The 23,360-nt window shown below is 48.3% G+C and overlaps 1 protein-coding gene across 1 annotated transcript in view; it reads left to right on the top strand.

Annotated features, from left to right (window-relative positions):
• Positions 1 to 23,360, top strand: part of DCLRE1A (DNA cross-link repair 1A) — a 294,752-nt gene that overhangs the window by 247,733 nt on the left and 23,659 nt on the right. The window contains exon 7 of the mRNA XM_069611864.1: positions 11,892 to 12,046. Coding sequence (XP_069467965.1) covers positions 11,892 to 12,046 — 155 coding nt within the window. The remainder of the gene's footprint in view (positions 1 to 11,891; positions 12,047 to 23,360) is intronic.

Raw genomic sequence — 23,360 nt, 5'->3', positions numbered from 1 at the left:
TAAACAGCCTCCCACAGCATACCTCTAGTAGATGCCATAAAGATGAGCCCTCTACTAAAACCTGCCTCCTCTAGGGCAGTGAACCCTAGGATGGTGAAGAAAGCTAAACCCTCACCTGCCTCCCCCTTACACATAAGGGACAACCTACCCCAGATTCCCTAGTAGTAACAATCATGCAAAAGGGCAACACTACCTGTGTCAGTCGCTGAATACCTGCCAGACAAGGAAAGTAGGTCATGTATGGCCTAGGGAAAAGAGTGGCTATGTCTGCGGCATACAATGTGAGAATCGCTGATGCTGCAGCGCTAATGGCCAGATAACAGTTCCCAATGGGATGAAGTAGAGAGCTTGGCCAGACACATGGCTGAGGAAATACAGGGAACATTAAGAAAGATCAGGAAAACATTCTGTAAACTATCAAAAATAGTCTGGACATGGCAGAAACAGCGGGCCGACAGCATGCATGCCTAATGTGATGAGACTTGCCGAGTCATCGCTGATATCTGGCCTAAAATCTTATCCCATGTGGCCTGTGGAAGGCAGCCGCTCCTAACCCTCGGTGACGACATGAGGGAGGAGATGGCTGTTAGGGTGAAGTGGTGACTCCCTTAGTAGAGACACGGTCTTCCTCTTCTTAGGAGGATCTTACAACTCCCAATCGCTAATGCTATGCTGTCACTGCACAATTCCCTCCCATAAAAAGAGTATTCTAATAAAATATCACATAAACAGAATAAGTGTTCTACCTTGGGAATTCATTAATCAAATGTGACTTCTTCCAATTATGATTTTGTCCTAGGTAGACATCCTAACCCCAATATCAAAGCATCTACCTTTCACATAACTTCTAGCGCTGATAACTTTCAGTTAAATACTCAACCAAAACTAAATAACCATGGAAAACCTAAAACTGTTATGGACTACAAGACCTATAATGGCCATGGTGCTGGGAAGATGAAAAGGAACTAAAAATTAATGATGCTGCTTCTTGCAGTCTAGTTGTTACAGTTCAAATCACCCAAGCGGGACATTTAAATGTGGGAAAGTTGAAAAGGCCACTGAAAGCCGGGGAGCAGTTGGAGCCGAATTGTAAGCGCCAGTAGAAGCCGATGCGGGAAGAGAAGGTGTGAGGTTTTGCAGTGTATGATCAGCAGGAAGCAGAATCATGGAAGACCGCAGTGGGGAAAGAAACCCAGCTGTATGCGAGAGGTTCTACCGAGAGTCACTCGGAGGTTCTGGAGGACGCAGAGACCCGACGCAGCCTGTGGAGCTCCAGAGGAGGATCGTGCTGGCAACAGCGGTCATGGGAGAGCAAGCCTGTTCTCACAGATACTACAACGCAACACCAAGGAGTGACGCAGAGATGCCGAAAGAAGCCGGTGTTGGCCTAAAGACAAAGGTAACCCCAGAGCACTCACTAAAACACAGTTTTGAATACCAAACAAATGGAATAAAAGGGCAACAAGGGTGCAAGTCTCCTTTCATGAAATAACAGTTTGGGGAAACCTGTAATCCACATACTCCTACGTCCCGTCCCCTTTCCTCCATGCTTATGGGACATTCCTCTGTCCTGTGGCGCGGGACTGCAGCACTTTGTAAAAAGCATCACATTTTTCAAACATTTGTCCTTCCTCTCTTTTCACGCAGGGTGCCGCACGCGGCCGTAACCCGGCCCTTCTTAGCTCTACCCAGCGCATCGCCCACCAGTCCTTTTCTCTGCTCGCTCAGGACTGGACGCACTTGCATCTTCGGAAGATTTTTTTTTTTCCTTCCAGTTCCTCTCCTCTTGCTCTGGCTTAGCAGTCGCGTGGTAGTCTGTCTGTGCCGTTTCAGCTAGACTTTTCAAATTGTTCTTCTCATCAGTGACGCTTCGCTAGGGCGGATCCCCATCCTCTGTGCTTAGTGTTTGGGTCCGGACCACTGGTGGGACTCGTGCTTTTATTGCGACTCCCTTTCGGTCCGGGTGCTTCAACGTCGTTTGGAACGGTGGGAGGTGTTTTAACGTACTCCTCCGGTGCATTTTCAAACTTTCATGGGCGAAAAAAAGAAATGCCCAGTGAGTTCTTTACTTTATAGGGCTCCCCGGCCGGGGGACTCCTTTCCGGGCTCTTCCCGGTCCGGGAGGAGCATCAAAAGCTCTATTACCGGGGTTTGCCCTGAGGTTCCTTCCAGGCATAAAAATTCTACCAGAGTTTTCTCCGAGGGCATCCATAAGGGGCCTATCGACACCAGATTGCATTCCGAGGCCCATCCTGTGGGGGCTGTTTGTGGACCCAGTTCTACTGAGGCATTGGGTACCAGAGCTTGCTCCAAGGTCTCCTTGGTTGGAGCTTCCGTAAAATCACCGGGGTACGCCCTGAGTACTCGGTTGAGGTTGTTGACACCGAACGAAAGTTCGAGACCCCCTCGTGCGGGGGCTTTTACCGGACTAGGGTCCGAGGCCCGTCATTTAGAGGCTAAGGTGACCAACAATTCTGAGAGGCCTGTTAAGGTCTTGTCGGTGAGGGGTGTTCCTCAGTCTCTTGTGGAGACTCCAGTTCTGTTGAGGGGGCACGGAGTGAGGTTTTAGACCATAATCCCTCTGTAACCGGCAGTGCCGAGGTCCTTCCTTCGAAGGCTAGTTTGGCTGTTACGATGTCACAAACATTCTAGGCCACACAGTACCGGCTCGGCCGAGGTTCCTTGTGTTAAGGCTAAAATGAAGACCACTGACCCACCTGTGGGGACCCCTGCTTCACTTTCACACGTGTCGCAGTTCTCCTCAGGTGCCGACAAAATGGCGGCCGTTCCCGCCAAGACCACGGCAGCCATTTTGGATACATCCCTTACAACGACGTCATCGGCACTAGGTGTAGGGGGTGCTTTTTCAGGTGAACATTGGTTTCCTTGTGCACATCTGTTTTATCCAGTTCATGACTGGAATGCTTGGATGCCTCTACCGCACAATGTCTCGCTTCCTGCGGCTTCGGCGCCCTTGATTTATGTAGACAACGGTGGGGGAAGGGCCCTCTTGGCAACCCTCTCCCTTACGCCCCTGGAATTACTCCGCTCATGGGAGGCCTCCTCCTGTCGCACCTAAACCGTCGATGGGGGACGTCTTTCAGCAGGTTTCAAATACTGATGCGTTCCGACCCTATGAAGAGTACTTTCGAGGCTTGTTCAGGGAGATTTGCCCGCCTGCACCGACGGTCCCGGCTGCGTTGCCTGTGCTTCCGCCGGCAGGGCCTCCATTGTCCCCAGTGGACAAGGCTAGTGTGGTGCCGGATGTAACTGAACCTGATCCGGACCTATCGGATGATGTGCAGGGCGATCAGGACAGTGAAGACCAGCCCCGCTCTTTCAGCTTTTCATGACTGGGTGCTGGACATGTGTCTGTTAGATGTTCCAGTACCTGAGGCACCTGCTCCGCAGGAGGGCATGCTTTCGGGGGTGTTCACCATATCTCCTTCGGAGCGTACCGGCTTGTTCGTGCAGAAGGATGTTTTGGCCGAGGTCTGTAAAGTTTGGGAGAAGCCACACTCTGGGCTGTTGACCCGCGTTACAAGCTCCATTCTTCGGAAGCGGTGGCCTTAGCGTCGTGTCCACCCCCCTCCTCCACGATAGTGGCAGAAGCCACTTTGCAATTCAGAACTGCGTCAACCTCTACTACGACGGCTACACAGGTTCTGGCCAAAGAGGAGAAGTTTCTTGACTCCCTTGGGAGGAAGATTTTCGCTAACTCAGCTCTGCAGCTGCGTCAAGCCAATGCAGAACTGGTGTTAGTGGGGGCGAATATGAAAATGTGGAAAGGTCTGTCGGAGTTTGAGGAGTTCATTCCCGCTGAAAAGTTGGAAGATTTCAAAGCGGGTTTGTTGGATGCCAGGGTTTTGGCACAGGATCTCCTGGAGGCTGTGGCTCACCCTGTCGACACCTCGTCCCGGGGCCTCATGCTCGTTGTGGACACCTCCAGGCTTGGCTGCACGCCACAAGTTCTCCAAGGAGGTTCAGGATAAGGTTTTGGACCTGCCTTTCGATGGCAAGGAGCTCTTTCACTCTACAACAGACGTGGATCTAACCAAAACCAAGGACAGCACTCAGTCCTTGTCTGTCTTGGTTAAACCTCCTTTCAGGACACAGAGATTGTTGTCAAACCCTCGGCCCTCCTCTGGTTTCAGGGTTTTTTTAGACTGGAAATCCCGCAGGGTTGACACCCCTTCGGAAAATTCCTGCCGTAGGCAGCAACGGAGTCTGTTTTTCTCCCGCTCCTCAGGGTCAGGTGGTGCTGCCAACAAAAGGAGGGTTTTCTGCGCTCGCACGAGACCCCGGTGGGTTGTCTCATTGGGAGGCATGGCAGACCATCACAGAGGACCGGTGGGTCTTGTCAGTCACTTAGGCGGACTTCCGCTTACCCCTTCCCCTACGCCACCCATCAATCCTCCCTTCCAGTAGTCGGCGTCACCCTCCGTCAGAGCCGAGATTAAGAAGTTACTGGATCTCAGGGCGGTGGAACCCGTTCCTCTAGGGGAGGGCTTCATTCCCGGCTGTTTACGGTGCCCAAACCCAACCAGGCTGGCCTGCGCACCATCCTAGACCTTTCCCAGTTCAATCTCTCTCTACCCCAAGAGAAATTCGAGATGATCACGCCCTGTCAGATAAAGTCCTCTTTACAGAAGGGCGATTGACTCAGCATGGTGGACTTTCAGGATGCGTATATACATATCCTGATCTGGAATCCGCATTGGAGATGCCTACGGTTTTCTGCGGGGGAGGAGCACTTCCTGTTCCGAGTGCTCCCTTTTGGCCTCAGCTCAGCACTACGTTTCTTTACGAAGATGTCGGTTATCGCAGCTCATCTTCGGCTACAGGGTATCCATGTGCATCTGTATTTGGATGATTGGCTGCTGTGCAGTCCTTGTCCACTGAAAGCCTCGAGCAATCTTCAGTCTCTCCTCCAGCTCCTGTTTCACCTTGGGCTGTCAGTGAACTGGCGGAAATCTTCCATGACGGTCTCTCAGTACCTTATTTTCCTGGGTTTTCGTTGGAACACGATCGACTGCAGAGTTTACCTGACCGGGGACAGAATGGCAGATCTGTTGGCCACGTGTCAGATGTTTGCGCAGTCGGAGAGTATGTCGGCCTGGTGGTTCCAGAGGCTTCTGGGCCTCACCGCCTCATGCTTATTGGCTCTTCCCCCTTGCTCGACTCAAGATGAGGGGGACGCAAATGGCTCTCCGGAGTTCTTGGCGTCGGGCTGTGGATCCGGACTCAAGATAATATCGATTCCAGCTTTCATGAGAGTGGACCTGGTGTGGTGGTCGTCTCTCACCAACCTGGCGGTGGGTGTGGGTTTCCAAGACCCCACTCCGATGGTGGTGATCACGACGGACTCCTCCCTTCTGGGGTGGGGATGCAACATTAGATCTTTTTCAGGTCTCCGACCTCTGGTCGCCACAAAACCAGTTCCTTCATATAAATCATCTGGAGCTTCTGGCGTTTTTCCTGGTGCTCAAGATGTTCAGGCCAGTCATTGCCAACAAAGTGGTTCGTTTTCGCATGGACAACGTTGTGTCCATGTTTTACATCAACAAGCAGGGGGGGGGCGCACCAAGTCTCCCCCTCTTGTAGATCTGGCCGTTCAGATTTGGGAATGGGCAGTTCAGCATGGTGTCTGGCTGGTGGCAGTACACATCCCGGGCCAGCTGAACGTCACGGCAGATGCCTTCCGCCGACAAACAATGGTCAGCTACGAGTGGGAATTGAAGGCGGAGATCCTCTTACAGATATTCATGTGTTGGGGCACTCTGGAAGTGGACCTCTTCGCGACATCGGCAAACAAACTTCCTCTGTATGCCTCCAGATACGGGCTGGGAGCTTCCTCTCTGGGAGACGCGCTCGAGATTCCATGGCACAACATAAGGGCCTATGCTTTCCCGCCTCTGCCTCTGATTCATCGGATGATTTGCAAGCTGAAGAACACAGTGAATTGTTCTCTTCTGCTCATAGCTCCGCGGTGGCCGGCCAGATTCTGGTTTTCAGAGCTTCATCTGTCGGTGTGTACACCGATCAGGTTTCCGCTAGTTCCCGACCTGCTTCACCAGAGAGATCGGCAACTGTGGTACCCCTCCCCACAATTGTTCAGCTTGGCAGCATGATGCCCGAGTTCAGATCTTTAGAACATCGCAACCTGCCTGCTGACAACATGCGCATAATTCAGGCAGCCAGGAAGCCCTCGAGGAGGTTGCAGTATAAGAGCAAGTGACTTCAGTTCTGTCACTGGTGCTTAGCTAAACAGTTGGACGCCAGGGTAGCTACGATTGACACTGTACCGTCTTTCGTTTCTCATCTTGCAGAGTCGGGCATTCATGTCCTGTCATGCAGGACTTACCTTTCGGCTGTGGCCGCCTACCTATCCACGGACCAGTGCTCGTTCTCACTAGCAAATCCAGTGATTAAGCAGCACTTTGCGGGTCTTATGCATCTTTACCCTCCGGTTCCTAAACCACATCCGACGTGGGATCTGAACGTGGTCCTTACGGCCTTGTGCCATAAGCCTTTCGAACCAATGGCTACGGTAGATCTTGATCACCTTTCATGGAAGGTGGCTTTCTTGGTCGCCGTTACCTCGGCAAGGCGAGTGAGTGAGCACTAAGCTTTGTCGCTGGAGCATCCCTTCTGAGTTTTCCACAAGGATAGGATTGTCCTTGGGACAAATCCTTCTTTCCTATCAAAGGTGGTTTCCGATTTCCATCTGAATCAGTCGATCTTGCTGTCTGTCTTCTTTCCAAACCCAGCTTCGGAAGCTGAAAGGGTTTTGCATTGCCTGATTGTTAGAAGAGGTCTTAATTTCTATTTGGACAGAACTTCTGAATTTAGAGTTCTTATCAACTTTTGGTGACCTTTGGTAGTCCGCAAGGCAAGCAGGCCTCCAAAGCGACTATCTCCAGATGGATTGCTGCCTGTATTTTGGAGTCTTACACTGTTCAGGGCCTACAGCCTCCTAAAGGGATTCATGCACATCTGGTACGGGGCAAGGCAGCTGCTGTTGCCTTTCAAAAGTATGTACCCTGGGAGACCATTGCGAAAGGGGCTACTTGGGCCTCCCAATCAGCTTTTTGTAAACATTACTGCTGGACTTGAGCTCCAGATCTGATGCTCAGTTTGGCCAGGCTGTTCTGAAAAACCTTTTTCAGTAAAGGGGTTTCCATCCACCCATAGTTCATGTGAGGAGTGCTTGGGAATCTCCTATAAGTATGGAGGAAAGGGGACGGGACATAGGAGTATAACCAGGTTACTCACCGTAGTGACCACCTTACTCCTAGTCCATAGTCCCTTTCCTTCATACGCCCGCCTGCCGTCCCCTCTAATAAGGTTCCTCTATTATTGCTTAAAGGTCTCTGACCTGGCGATGGAAAAGGACTGATGGGCGATACGCTGGGTGGAGCTAAGAAGGACTGGGTTACAGCCGCGTGCGGTACCCCGCGTAAAAAGAGGAAAGACACATTTTTGAAAAATGTTATGCTTTTTACAAAGTGCTCTGGTCCCGTCCCACGGGACGGAAGAATGTCTGTCCCACAGGACGGAGGAATGTCCCATAAGTATCGAGGAAAGGGGACTGTGGACTAGGAGTAAGGTGGTCACTACAGTGAGTAACCTGGTTATTGCCAACAGCCAAGAGCCTATAGAAGAGAGAAAAGGGCAACGAGAGCGTAATTCTACTCTCAGCTATCTGCCTCGAAAAACCTGTTACCCACATTTCCAACAGTGAAACTATAAAATAATGCGAATATTGTACAAACCACCTCACATGGGTATTAGTGTGGAGAAACTTGGGACAAGGATTGCCACTAGAGAGAATACCTTTTACAATTTTCCTGGCAGGCAAGTAAACCAGCAAATATTTGCTTTGAAGAAAAGTGTTGTGAAAAGAAACTGTTATAACGACAGACATGCTGTACTAAGTATTACACAAAGCATAATTGTGATCTTATAACCATTTTACATCTTGGGAAGAATACATTGTGTAAGAGACAGTTACTTTGGTTTTGAACATTATGTGAAAGACATTTACTTTCCCAATTTGAAAGACTTATTGGATGGAAAAGACATTTTCATTGAATTGAACAGAATTTTGTAGAAAGTGAACTCCTTCTAAAGGCTTCCTGAATTGATTCGGGGGAAGGGAATCAAACCATGATCACAAGGATTGTTTTGTGAGAATACAGTTGCACATTTTTGTTGAACTGAAAGCAGGTCCATTTACCTTCTTCACTTTGGTTGATGTTAGCATGAGGGGCAGATGCATTTGGACACAAGGTCATCTGTCTTTAGTTTTAGTTTTCTAGGCAGGAACATTCTCATTAGGATGGGGACCGGTTGGAGTTTCTCCCTCTACGTTTAATAAATATGGCAAACATTGAGAATCTATAAATTGTTTCTCTCATCCCTGGTTTCAAACCAGAAATTCTGGCGACTCCCATAGATAGACCTATGGAAGAGTCATAACCTTTTTGGTGCCCAAATAGGTGAAGCCCTAGAACGGGCTAAAAACAGATCATGGCACCCTCAAAACGCTGTCTCAGATCTCTGGCAGAACAGAAGGTTGCCAGAAAAAAAGGCAGGTACACCCGACACCCAGACCGGCTACAACTGAGTCACAGGGGTCACATCACAACAGCCCACATGCACAGCACCCTTCTAAAATATGTGAAAACAGAAAGAGAGGGGTAGAGGACCACCCACTGTAGGGTCGTCCTCCACCCATAAACAATGTCTTAAGTATTAAAGTCCCCTCCCATGCATCCCAAGTAGGGGAGATGCATAAAATCATTCACCCACGCATTGGAGGGTATAACATCAGATCAGTGGATGTTCAACATTGTCCCCGTGGGGGTCTATATCAAGCTACTGAAGCCTCCCTACAGTCTACCACAGTTGAAAAGAATGACAACGGATCACAAGAGACTACTACAAATGGAGGTTGAGGCACTACTACTGAAGGACACTATCAAAGTTGTACCACCACATCAGGAAAACCAGGGCATTTATTAGCTTTCTTTTCTAGTCCCCAGAAAGGACAAAACCGAGGCCATTACTAGATTTCCGCTCAGCAAACCAGTATATGAAAACCACCAAAATTGAGGATGACGACCTTGCAGGAGGTCATACCGTTTCTAAAGAAAGCAATATTCTTGACCACACTAGGCATGAAAGATGCATACTTTTATATTTCCATATTCACCAGTCGGTGTCTTTACTGTCCCTAAGATTCAACTTACAGGAAATACACTTACAGTTCAAGGTGCTACCATTTTGCAATAGCATCCGCACCACAGGTGTTCACAAATGTTCTCATAGTAGTGGCAGCTCACTTACGCAGAGAGAACATACCACTCTATCCCTATCTAGACGAGTGCCACATAACTGGTGAGACTGCAGTCCTGCCTAGAGAATACACTAAGAGCGGAAAACCTTTTCTACGCGTTTGGTTTCACCATCAACTAAACAACATTAAGCCTAGTTCCTTCACAAAGGAAATAGTTCTTGGGTGCCATAATAGAATCTAAACAAGCACAAACTTGCCCATCAGTGGAAAGAGTGCTGGCAATCCTACCATAGATCACCAACACCACATGGGAGAAAAGATAACAGAACAAAAAGTAATGAAACTGTAATGCATGATGGCGTCCTGCATATATATTGTCCCACATGCACGGGTAAATATGCATACTCACCTGCAGTGGTTCTGAAATCAGTGGTCTCAGACGAAAGGCGATTGGGACGATCTGGTGGTTAGAACAAAGTAGGTCATTAAGTCTTTGCAATGGCCGATAAGGGACAACCTATTAAAAGGCAGACCATTCGGACAACCGCCAATCCAAAGAACGCTGACCACAGATGCTTCGCTGCTAGGGTGGGGAGCACTTTGCCAAGAATTAACAGCCATGGGGCTCATGGGCACAAGAGGAAAAGTACAACCACTTAAACCTACTGGAACTTCTAGCCATCAGAAGGGTGTTACTATCTTCTCTAACGAGGTTAAACAGTGTTGGTCAACACCACTACAATGTCCTATATAAACAAGGGGGGATATGCTCGATAGATGTGCCCAAATTAGCACAAGAGCTATGGCGTTGGTGCATCGAGAGGCAGTTGCATCCAAGGACAACATGCTCCCAGGGAGAACTGACAAACCTAAGCAGGGGGGTTGGAACAAAATCACGAGTGGGAGTTAAACGCAGACACTCAGATAAATTTTCAAACAATAGGACCACGCCAGTGGACCTTTTCGCAACAGCGCAGAACCCAAAATGCCCCAACTTCGTACCCAGAGAAAGAAAGGGCCACTATGGAATGCACTATGGATGAATGGTCGGGGACATTTGCCTATGCTTTTCCCCCGAACCCCACTGCCACGCAAGGTAGTACACAAACGCCTCACCATGCTCCTAATTGCACCAATGTGGTGGACAAACATGGTATCCACATATCCTGAAAATAGCCATACAGCCCCCAGTAAAGGTAGTGCAAACTGAACTCCAAGGACAACTAACTCGTCTTTGCCTGCATACTCTGAATTTAGCAGCTTGCCTCTCGGAGGCATAGAGTTTGGACACTTGAAACTCACAAGCAGGTGCATGAAGATTCTAAGAGGCAAGACAACCCAACCCAACACATTGCTATTCCAATAAATGGGAGCAATTTGTCATTTCGGTGTAAAACAAAGCAAAGTGACCGAATAAACCGCACACCATCAGACGCAGTAATATCTATACGACTTGCTGGATTCAGGCTTGGTGTACAACTCTATCAAGGTGCAACTCACAGCACTAGCAGCATATTCAACCTCACAACTAAATGAATTCTGGTGAAAAGCACCAAACGTTAATGGTTAAAGCGTTCATGGGGGGGGGAGTGAAACGCATACACCCACATGTGACCCACTTGGTACTAGGGCGAGACCTGAATAGTCATAGGAACACCCTACAAACCTATGCACAAGGTTTCCCCTAAGTGATCTGACTCGTATGGTGGCTTTCATAATAGCAATAGCATCTATTAGAAGGGTAAGTGAGCTACAAGCACGGTTGGTCACAGAACCATACACAAACACAAAAAGTAGTTCTAAGAACACATCCACGGTTCTCACCAAAATAGATAACAAACCTTCATATAAATCAAACCATTGAACTTCCTTGTTTCTTCCCCAACCCGCATAGTAGGGGAGAAAAAGCATTACACGCCCTAGATGTGCACAGGGCACTGATGTCCGATCTTGACAAAACTAAATAAATAAGGAAGACAAGCTACTTCTTTGACTCCTTTGTAACGGGCAGAAAGAGGATCCTGTTTTCTAAGGCCACCATCTCCAGTTGGACCCTAAAATGCATCCAGCTTTGCTGCACGCTGGCACATAAACACTCACATTTACACCAAAGAGCTCACTCCACACACAGCACCGGGGCAACCTTCACCTTAATTGCTAATGTACCTTTACAAGAGATTTGTTGTGCTGCGACATGGAGCTCAACATGTACTTTTATACAACACTACTGTTGTAGAGACGCAAACTAGAACGGATTCACAAGTGGGACCGGCAATTCTAAAACTCTTATTTTCATCTGTTCCCACTTTTCACACTCCAACTGCTTGCTTATATATCCATAGCATGTGAATCCAGGCAGATTCACGAGCTCCAGAAGGAAAATGTTGCGTTACAGAAAGACGATTACTGGGTCAGTAATATCTGTCATTAATTCATAAGGAAGCACTAGGTGTATGATCTGATGGTCCTGCAGGTGTGCAATGTCTGTCTTTCACCCAATGATCTGGGCCTTCAGTAAGGCCTGCCCGATGCTGCTGTAGTCTTTTCCGGTATGTAAAAAAAACCTAATCCAAATTGTTTATTTCTGCAGCTATTGCTGATGTTTTGGGCTGTAAAGTATGCGTGTCCCAAGACAAATCCAAAACACTACAGTGCTTGGAGTCCAAAGTCATTGACTCCCTCATCACTACAGACTGGAACAGCACCAGCCTCCATGTTCTTCCGATGATGCAGGTTAATTTTAAGGTGAGAGTTCCTTTGACTGTTCTGCCTGACTTTAGGTGCATGTCCATCAGAATAGTGCATCCATTTCTTGGCAGTGTCGGTGGTGTACCTCTCTCATGATCTTTATTTCTGTTGGTGCATATGTTTCAGTTGGCAAAATATAAATTTGATTGCAGTGAAATACAATAATGTCCACACTACTTCTGCACAGGGCAAACGATTACATTGTTGTCTAGAGTATGATTGCCTTGTAGGCGTTTGGCATGGTGCAAGGACCCATCTGCGTATCTTAGGATGTTCTGTATTTACTTAGCTTGAGATATTGTCAACCTCCTGCATTAATATGGAACACATAGTACCTTTTGACAGATTCATTTCCATTCCAAGGGCTTTAATGAGGTCCTAAATGTAAGGCTGGAGAATGCCCTCTGGCTTGTCTGCATTTTAACTTCTGACCACAGGTAGGCCACAAATCTTCCTAGATGCTAGCTTCCATAAATGTAAAGGTCACTTTGGAGAGGGCATATGGCTACTCCTAAAATGGGATGCAACAAGTAAATGGTTGAAGTACTGGTACAATTTGGGGCAGTCTCGGTGTTGCATTGATCAGGTTTACCAAAATATTTTATGTCAGGGAGCGGTGTCATACGACTTTGTGAGTGGAGACTTCATGTCACACAATGCCCTCACGGAAGGCACATATGGCAGCATTCAAAAGGTGCCTTCCACAAGCACCGCAGCACTCCTCGACGCTGATACAGACCTCCCTTTATGGTTTGTGATTCTGGCTTTGTGCCATGCTTAGTCTGCTCTTCGTCTTGCCTACTGTAGCCCTGCACCCCTCCTGAATCTCCCTAATTAATTAAACCTACTTGGCTCCATGCAATCTAAGAGAACCCTCATTACTTTGGACCCCTATCGACTCTCCCTCTTCTTGGAGCTTTTACCTGGATACTTTTGGCTGCCTGTTGCATCCTTGTGCTGTCGGATTGTCCTCGTTTCATCAGGCATGGCTGGATTACAGGATTTGGACTGGACCCTTCTCTCCCTGCATCTGCAAGATAAAAGCAGGTACTCATTATTTCATAGACCTTCTCTTCCTTACCCTAGTCCATTTCTGACACTAATAGTCTCTTGTGTTTCTGTTTTCCTAGAGTCCCGAGAGTTCTCCTTATCCAGGGGCTACCACTTCTGCCCTAGGGGTCTTGTCATTCTCCCCAAGATGGTGTCGGGCACTGTGGGGGTCACGCCAAACATCGGACCTTATTGTATAGTGTTGATAGTGGTTTGGGTCTAGGCCTGCCTCTACGCTTTTCTAAATAGTGAGCGGTTCTGTTGGCAGCCAATCTACTTCTACGCTCACTGGTGATGTACACCTTACTGCCTTGATCCGGAGGCTCCTCGCAGCACTTACCAAAATTATGCCTAAGGCGAGCATCTGCAGGATTTGCCATCCTCTACGACGCACGTCTGAAACCTGCAGCTCTCCAGATGTTTTGGGTGGACTCTCATGATCCTTCACCATTGGTTATGCTGGCTAAGGCTGATGGTATTTCTAGTCCAGAACATCGGTAGAGCCAAAGGTTGCAGACCTTTGCTCTATGACCACTGTGGTGAGCAGCCAAATGAAGACCAAAGAGCAATGGAGGGAACTGATCATTTATTGCTGCAAACAATCCATCTAACTGACTGATCTGGAATGCAAACTAAGACCTCCCACATTCTGGAACAGGGAATGGGCAAGTGACACAATGGGAAAGGTGGGCCTGAGGCCTAGGCACAGCACACATCAAATACATGATGAAACTGGATACCTAGACTTGCTACAAATTCTGGACCACTTCGACTATGCTCGACAGATCAGTCGGGTTGAGAAGTTAAAGCCATACATGGAGCAGATCATGATTACTTTCCAAACCTAATAAAACCTACAGATCTTTAACCCATTACCAACCAGTAATGTGTTTAAAATATCTACATGGAGAAATTGTTTCAAAAGTTGGACATGCACAAGTGTCCTCCGGGAGTCTCCTATTACAGGCACTCATTCATACTTCATATAAATGGCACCATCTAATCAATCTTAAGCGATATCCTCCAAAAATGTGCAAACGTATTTTGTATCAGATCTTACGATTCCATTGGTGAACCACGTGTATTTTATTGCTTAACTCGCCACCGGCATCAGGACGCACACCAAAGCAGTAGCAACAATAACATACAATTCAGCCAACGATCGTGATGAGTATATAAAGATGTCAGTTAAATAGTATTGTCTTGAGTCATTTACGGAATGCAAAGAGACTTTCTTACGAAGATCAACTGGCAACCCATTCCAAGCATGTTGCCCTGACAGGAAAAGAATGTTCCTACCCCCTTGTTCGCCGATGGGCATCATTAGATCTGGTTGATCTCCCTTGTGGTTGGTTGCAAAGAGAATTTCTTTAAGATATGTAGGACCAGGTCCATGCAGACAATTGTGTCAATGTGGTAATCTTAAACAGAATCCTCGATTAAACCGGCAACCAATGGAGCTCCCTCCTGGCCAGAGTGATATGGTTCCTTTTTAGGCAATATTTTTGCAGAATTTGTAATTTACTTATGCAATTCTTACTTGCCCCTGAAGGCAAGTCCCTGAACACTCACACCAGAGATAATATAACCTGCTAGGGAAGTAAAGGGATAACCAGTTTTAATCTCGCACACAGATTAGAGCAACAGCAAATAACTCTGCTGCTAACAACGTTCTGCTGAAAATGAATACAAGCAGAGGCTTAAGAAGAGACAGTCGTAGTGATGCAATACATATAGTAAAAACCCGCACGGCTGGTTGGTGTGCGCCTACACAGGATCTGCCTGCCCCATAAGGGATGCCAGGACATTGGTTCCAGCCCAGTCCATTATTCCATGACCTGGGTGCCGCGGAAAGCATCTTCTCGCCAATGAAGGTCAAAGAAGAATTTAACTACACTCCTAACACAATGCTACTTTATCATTATACTGTGCAGGCCTCAAGACTGGCACAAAGGAGGTTCTGGGGCACTCTAACCTTCACACCCACATTTCACTCAGTCCGTTCCGCGCCATCCGGCTCCAAGGTCTACACCCTTGTTTTGAACTATTATGTATCCCTCCCAGCACCTTGCAACACAAATCATTTGATTGTAGCTCAAAGACTTGCAATGTTTGTCCTCTTTGACCATTTCAGGACTTGTTACTTTGGGGCTGGTGGTCAAAGGGCACCTAGTGCCATGGAATTAACTTGTAGTCGCCTGGTGATGGGGCCGGATCATGCTTTGGCCAGTGTGAGATAACGTGCACACCAGGTGCTGGTCTCTGAGCGCGGCCTTGTAGGGAACATAACTTGTGGCTAGAAAAGCATCTTTGCAACACTGTTAGAACAATGAATGAACTTTATGGTGGTTGAGGGTGAGTTATCCTCACGGGAGCTTGGGCATGGCTCAAGATTCCCCTCGTCTCACAATTAGGGCCTAGTGCATGAAATGCTGCATTTGCCACGCAGGCCTTGTCTCCAACGTATGGTTACTTCTACACAGAATGCACTTGCATATATACAAAATGGCAGTCTTGCTCGCGCCTTGGGCTATACTATGTGGGTTGATTATGTTGGGTTGGGGGTCATACCACTGGCCCCCATTGGACCATCGTAGTGTTTCGAATGCTGCTCGCCTTACTCTAAAGTAGCTTAGGTGGTGGGACGAGGTGGCCCCCTTCCCAACACCACACAAAGGCGCAAATTACAATAATCTAGCTAGGGCAAAATGGTGGCCTGCACTAAACTTCAGTTCTTACTTGTAACACAGGGCGTCACCAACCTAAGCAGTCTGAGATTAAATGGAGAAAGCATTAGCCAAATAATTGTTCACACCCAGAGCATTCTACGTTTCAACGACCAATGAAACTGACCTAACACACAAAGCTAGCATGAGCCACATAAGTCCCCCACTTGGTCTATCCTGCTTGGAGGCAGGTATAAAATAGGCTGAGTAGCCTTCTGAAAAAGTATCTTCAAGGTTCTTGAAAGAGCACAATATGAATCTGCCAATAAATCATTTCCATACCTAATTGCACATCCTTCCACCCAAGCCTGCAATATTATATGATAAAATGTAAACTTCTACAGGGCCCTTTACCTTGTTGGTTGATGGCATTGGAGACCCAAAAGGCATGGATGAAAGATGCACTGGTCAATCATGGTCCATTAGATTAACTGTGGACTCACTTAATACGTTAGTACAGGGGTCTGCATTTTTTGGCACACCAGATGTTTTGTACTACAACACCCATCAGGGCTTGCCAATATAGTTCACGGGGAAAGGATCTTGGGAGTAGTCCAGGACATTTGGAGAGCTGCAGGTTGCAGATCCAAGCATTCGTACACGAAGTTGGGGGTTCAATCTATACACAGGCAGCTTGGCACTAAACTGATTTTATTGTCTTAATGTAATCAAATGGGTGCAGGAATAGCGAGAAATCCATGGGTGGTAAGCACCTTTGACCAATCGAAAGAAGCCCATTCAAGAGCCCTCTATTTGAAAACGTAATGAGTAGGTCAGTATTTCAGAATATCTCCTCTAATCGCAGAAAGGCAGTTCTCCTAATGTTTAATCCAATCTATGCACTTGTTGGTGTCAGACTCAAGACTTCAATTACTCACATTGAGCAATGTCGGTACACCTTACATGCATATAGAACACGATGATTCCTCCATGGTTACCAGTGGAGATGGTAATGTATATTCTGGAGGACAAACTTCCTGAATGATTTACCTAAAGATTGTGGCCTAGCTTTGGAATCGGGACGGGTTTGTTTTGTCCTCTCAAATCAAGGACCTTACTATGTTTTATGGCAATCTGGTATGTTAGTCTGTCTTCCCAAATCTTTCCCCTTCTCCTCTGCACTGGGAGCCAATGGAACAAAGTGTTTATGGACACGGGCTACCCCCTGAATAGAGCCAAAGCAGTATGAGGTTTAGTTCTTACTAAATAGTCAGTTATTACAAATTGACCCAGAAAACGACCAGAGATTTTGATTTTGATTAAATGTATTATATTTATGTAACGCCCAGATCCACAGGGATTGCAGCATTTGTACTGCGGTCATGAGGAAAGTCATTGCAGTCAAACCGGAGTGGCATTAGTCATATTTGTTAAACAACCAAGTTTTAACCAAATTTTCTGATGTTGGGGGAGAGATCATTCCAAAGGGAGGGTGCAGTAACGCAGAAGCTTGCGCTACCGGCTTGATCTTTTGAACCGCAGAGTAAGCAGGGTAATGCTGGAAGAAGAGCATATAGGGCGCACAAAGGGTTTAGGGGTGATGCAATTGTTGGAGGTGGGTGCTTCTTTCTGAACAGAGTTGAGCGATGGCTAGCATTTTAAATTAGATGTGAGCTTTGATGGGGAGATAGTGGGTATTGCACCCGGCAGGTGAAATGTGGTCTGTGTGTCTTAGACCCAAGATGGCACACTGGGCTTTGTTTTGCAGTAGTTTGAGTTTGGCGATGTTTTTAGAAAGACATTGTAGTAATACAGTTTGCTCTTTGAGTGCTCGTACCAGTGTCAAACAGTTTTTTGGTGTGAGGAATTGTCTGCTTAGTGAAATAAGCCTGGGGGTGTGTGCTGTGGGAGGGGATAATGTGTTTAGCCTTAGTGAGATCAGTGTCTAGGTAAATTCCAAGCATCTTGACAGATTTGTAGATTGGCATGCTATAGCTGCTGATGGAAAAGGTGAACGCAGTGTTCAGAATTTTGCAGCAGGCAGGGGTGCCAACAATGATTAGCTCGGTTTTATCATCGTTAAGACATAGGTTGTGGGTGGCCATCCAGTTGTGGACGATGCTAAAAGTCCTGTTGATAGCAAGAGTCATCGTCATAGTTTCCGGTGGCTGGGATGAGTATCTGGGTGTCATCTGCAAAGTTAGTGTAAAGGATGCAGAGAGTCTAGGTAGTCAGAGAGGCCTGGTGTATGGACTCCAAGAGGGGTCACAAAGGGGTCTGCTGCAGAGTTGCGGATAAACCCTGGAGTGATGATGGCAGTCTGTCGTGGTAAACCATGTCAAAGTTGGCGAGAGGTCAGAGGAGGATGGCAATGTTACCAGAGTCGCAGATGTTGTCTAGTTGAATTTTGAGATCAAGGAGTGCTGTTTGGGGAGGAAGCCAGACTCTTACACCCAGTAGTCCATGTTCTAGGAATAGCATGATTTGGGAATATGCTATGCGGTGCAGGACCTTTGATGAAGGGCAACAGTGGTAATGGGGCGATGGTGGAGAGGGTGGAGGTCAAACCTTTTTTATTTTATTTATTTTTTTGGATTGGCTAACGCAGGCTGCTTTGAGACAACTGGGGACAGAGTTGACTAGAAAGGAGGCATTGATGAATTCTGTGATTATCAGAGTGGCAGCACCATGCTCGACAATGTGGGCAGTGCAAGAGTCTCCCATGCACTTAGTAGATTTTAGCCTGCAAATGGTTTTGAAGACTTCGGCTTGGGAGACTTGAGAGAAGCTGAAGGTTAGTATGGAGGGGGATGGCGCCTTCGGGGAGAGAGGGGTTTCGAGGAGAGTTGGGATTTATTGGCAATGATTTTGTTTTTGAGGGAGACGATCTTGTTGGCCAGGGCCGTTTGGATGATGGAGCAAAAGTCTTTATCAGACTGGGTTTGAGAGGTGGTAAGAGGAAGGTTTTCTAACTCTGAGAATGGAAAAGAATTCTATAAAGTTAGAGCTAGCATCAGTGATTCTGGAGTTGTAATAATTGGCCTTAGATGGAATTAGGGCCTTTTGTAGGTTTTGGCAGCATTGGAGAAAGGTTTGCAGGAGTAGAATGTTTAGACCAAAGGTTTTCTAGAGCTCTTTTTATGTCTGCTAAGGGGAAAGCTGGTTGTTTGTGAGGCTTCAGTATTTTAGGGGGGCCATGTAGGTCCATGGTGTGGCGGAAGCTGTGGGTATAGAGAAAAAACAAATTCTAGTGGTAGGCCCCAAAGAGTCCCTGACAAAACTAGACACCAAATACAGCTCCTTCAGCATTGAGAACAATGTCATTACTGTTTCTGCTGCAGTATAAACCCTGGGTGTATACTTGGACTCCATCTTATCAATGGAAAAACAAGTCGGCGCCATTTTGTCATCCGCCGCCCTCACTACAAAAATGATCAACGCAGTGAAACCTCACTTACTGCCTAAAAACCACCTCAACATTGCAAGAGCTACCATTGGTGCAAAATTGGACTATTGTAACTTCCTGCTCCTAGGCACATCTGCCAAAAACATCAACAAACTGCAAACCGCGCAAAACAATGCTCTCAGAGGGGCTCTAAGCATCCCTAGGCGAGAGCACATCTCCCAGACGAGAAAAGATGCCCACTGGCTCCCAATCAGAGCGCATAATGTTAAAGTCCCTCCCTATCTCACACTAATGCCTCTCCCAGTCTGCCCCATCCTACCTAGCTGAACGAATACACCAAGTGCCCGCCCTGAGCCCAAAACGAGACCAATACTCTCACCTACTCTCAGTACCAGCTTTCAGTAGAGCCAAAGCTGGCTGTACCAGGGGGGCGTGGCTACGAGGGCCATTTAGGAGGACGCGTTCTGGAGGAGCTCCCGAGATCCTGCAATGATCCGTGCAAAAAAGTGCGTGAAGACGGGCCGTCGACCGCTGAAAATACACACGCCGGTGTGTGAATGATTGGGCTACGCGTGGTGAACTTCTGGATGGTGCAGGAGGGACGGCGGCAGAGATCGGAGCGGAAGAGATGAGGAGCACCGGAGACGAAAGACGACACAAAATGGCCGACCAAGGTCCGGAACAAAGGAAGAAGCAGGCCGCACGGTGACCCAGCGAAAGGGGCGCACTGAGTGCACATTTGTCACTTGTGCAAACTACAGGTCCCCTGGGTCAGGTCGAATAGAACGGTGAGGCCGAAGGCGAAACAGCCCACCTTAGACGACTTCGCTAAAACATCCCCAGGTCAAGACATTACCAAGAGCAGGGACAAGCTGCCTGCAAGCGGCATGACGACTTCGGGTGCCAACCAAGAAATCCTGGCTGCGATTGCGGACCTAAGGGCGGCCTGGGAATCTAAGCTCGAACTAGCCGTCACTGAACTAAAAACGGCACTGGACCTCAAGGTCGGAGAGGTGCAGGAGGACGTCAACCTACTCAGACAGGATGTCAGGGCCTTGGCGGAGCGCACGGAGTCCCTTGAGAAGGAAGTCAGCCCGAACACTGCGGATTGCGCCTCCCATAAAGCCGAACTGCACGCCCTGATACAAAGAGTGGGCAACTTGGAGAGCAGAGCGGAGGAGGCAGAAGGACGAGCCCGACGAAACAACATCCGCATCGTGGGCCTGCCGGAGGGATTGGAGGGCCACGATCCCACAGAATTCATTGAATCCATGCTACTGCAAGAGATACCCAGAGGAGCCCTATCCCAAGGATTTGCAGTGGAAAGGGCACACAGAGCCCTTACAAGGAGGCCGCTACCGGGGAACCCGCCTAGGCCTGTGATAGCCAAAATTCTTAATTACCGTGACCGGGAGAGGATATTGGAACACTTTCGTAAGGGAGTAACAATCACACGAGGAGCGGCAAACATCACGGCTTACCCGGACTACACCCTGTCTGTGCAGCGTAGCCGCATGAACTTTGGGACGGTAAAGCGGAGATTGAGAGAGGCGGGCCACAAATATGTTACTGTATCCGGCAAAATTGAAAGTCATTCATAAACATAAAACTTTGTTTTTTGAGACCCCGGAGGATGCCATGGGATGGCTCGATGCGCAAGGATGTCTCCAGGAGTCAGAAGTTCGTACGGAGAAAGAGCTCGGAAGAGATAAGTGATGCATGAGGAAGGTGCCGCAAGATGGCGCGGCACGTGGGACTTGAATATAGTCGCTTGCGCAGCCTTCAGTAGAGAAGGTCAGATTATTGCACGATTTGTCATAAGCAGTGTGGTTAATGTTGACTTAACGGGAGCCTTACGGAGCGCTCTTTACCCCACAACAGTTTTAGGTAAGTGGCCATTAGGGCGACTTCACCCTACTGAGCTCTGCATCGTTCGGTGCTTGCAGGGCTAGATGTGGGGGTGCCTGAGCTCCGAGGATGGAGCTGGGCAGCAGTTGGGGTGTGATGTTGGGGAAGGGACGGGTGGGCGGAGGGGAGGGAAGTTGGGGATTTATTGTGTACATAGTTATGGGGAGTTTGAGCTGGTATGAGAAGCTACAAGCAAAAATGGAGGGCTGTATCACGTGGGCAAAGGGGAGTTGCTACATGGGAGGCAGGAAGACCCTCATGAGCCATGGGAGACCTTAAGATCGTAACATGGAATGTCAGGGGACTTAACAGCCACTTAAAAAGGAACAAGGAACAAAGTCATGATGTACCTAAAAAGACAGAGGATTGATATTGCGCTGTTGCAGGAAACCCATCTGACCCAGCAAAAATTGGAACTGGTGGGGAAGAAGTGGAGAGGCACTGTAGTGGGCTCTCCGTACTCTGCCTACGCTAGGGGAGTGCTGGTCTGGGTGGCACCGCACGTTCCGCTGCAACTCACACAAGAGGTGGTGGACACGGAGGGTAGGTTGGTCATATTGAAGGCCTTGGTAGAGAATAAAGAGGTGTGCATTATAAATACATATGCCCCAACCAAAACACTGCTACGTATTTTAGAACCTTAGGTACTCATCTGGGCGCGTGTGTGGGGGGAGCGATTATCTGGGGAGGGGACTTTAACTGTGTGCTCGACCCAAAGGCAGACAGATCTGATGGGAAGATTGATCGGCCCACCCCGGCGGCCAGGGTATTAGACATAACTAGATGACTTTGGGCTGGCGGATGTTTGGAGACTGAAACACCCTAATGAAACGCAGTACTCGCACTACTCAGCTCCGCAGCACCTGCACACGAGGCTGGATTATTTTTTTGCCACGCCAGATGTGATGATAGAGACCACCCGAATAGAATATAGAGCGAGGGTCCTGTCGGACCACTCGCCTCTGGTGCTGACCTGGCAGCACTGCCGCCCCAAGGCGCGGATACCGACGTGGCGCCTCCAGGCGGAGGCGCTCAGAGACCCAGTCTTCAGGGAAGACATCAGGGATGCGATCTCACAGTACTTTGAGGTGAACACAGGCAGCGTAGATTCAGCGTGCACACTCTGGGAGGCCTTTAAGGTGGTGTTGCGGGGTGCTGCTATTGCTAAGTCAAAAGGCCTACAGGGTGGGGTCCTAACAGAACTAGAGGAAGCGGAAGATAAACTGGAGCGCGAAAGCGACAGGGCAGGAGGGGACGCGGAACTTGTACTCGAGTTGCAGCAAAGGGGTGCGGAGCTTTGGGAAAGGCTCTGCAACCTTAACTACAAAAAGTATGTCGAGAGGCAACATGCAGCAGGTGGGGATAAAACTGGCCGCTTGCTGGCGTGGTTATATAAGAGCGAAACCCCCAGCCCCCGATTAGGATAATAACCAGAGAGGACGGGGAGGTGGTTGACACCCAGGAAGGAGTCAAGGAGGCATTCTTGGACTATTATAGAACATTGTATGAGGACAGGGGAGGGGACAATCAGGGGGAGATTAGAGAAACACTAAAAGACATGGAATTACCTAAGATTAGTAATGAAGAAAGGGAGGAACTAGACGCACCGATTACCCTGGAGGAATTAGAGGAGGTGGTAAAACAGCTGCCCACCTGCAAGAACCCGGGTACGGACGGATTCCCGGGCGAGTTATACAAAATATATAAAGCAGAAGTACTCCCCCCTATGCTAGAGATGCTCAATGAGTCTTTTGAGAAGGGTCGGCTACCGGACACGCTCAGAGAAGGACTAATCGTGCCGCTCCCCAAGCCCAACAAGCCAGGGCATTGCTGCGGCTCCTATAGGCCGTTGTCAATGTTGAACCAGGACAGCAAGATCTTGACGGCGGTTCTGGCTAATAGGCTACGAAGGGTTATCAGTAAACTGATACACCCGGATCAAACAGGTTATGTCCCCAACAGAAATATAACCCACAACACAGGCGACTCCACCGGGTGATTGAAGAGGGAAACAGAAGCGATGGGGAAATGGCGGTGATGTCCCTAGATGCAGTCAAGGCTTTTGATTCAGTGAGGTGGCCATGGTTGCTGGCGGCCCTGGAAGAATACGGGATGGGGCCGGGTTATGTTAGGTGGGCGAAATTGTTGTACAGTGAACCACTGGCCAGAGTACGCACAGGATCAGTGATATCTGAGAGGTGGCAACTCAGTAGAGGCACCAGACAAGGGTGCCCCTGGTCCCTGATGTTATACATTCTGGCCCTAGAGCCCCTGGCAGTGT

The sequence above is a fragment of the Ambystoma mexicanum genome, chromosome 8 (genome assembly GCF_040938575.1).
Source record: "Ambystoma mexicanum isolate Mex_15411 chromosome 8, UKY_AmexF1_1, whole genome shotgun sequence".
NCBI classification, from domain to species: Eukaryota; Metazoa; Chordata; class Amphibia; order Caudata; family Ambystomatidae; genus Ambystoma; species Ambystoma mexicanum.
Note: the sequence above shows the minus strand (reverse complement) of the source record. Positions and strands in the feature narration are given on the sequence as shown.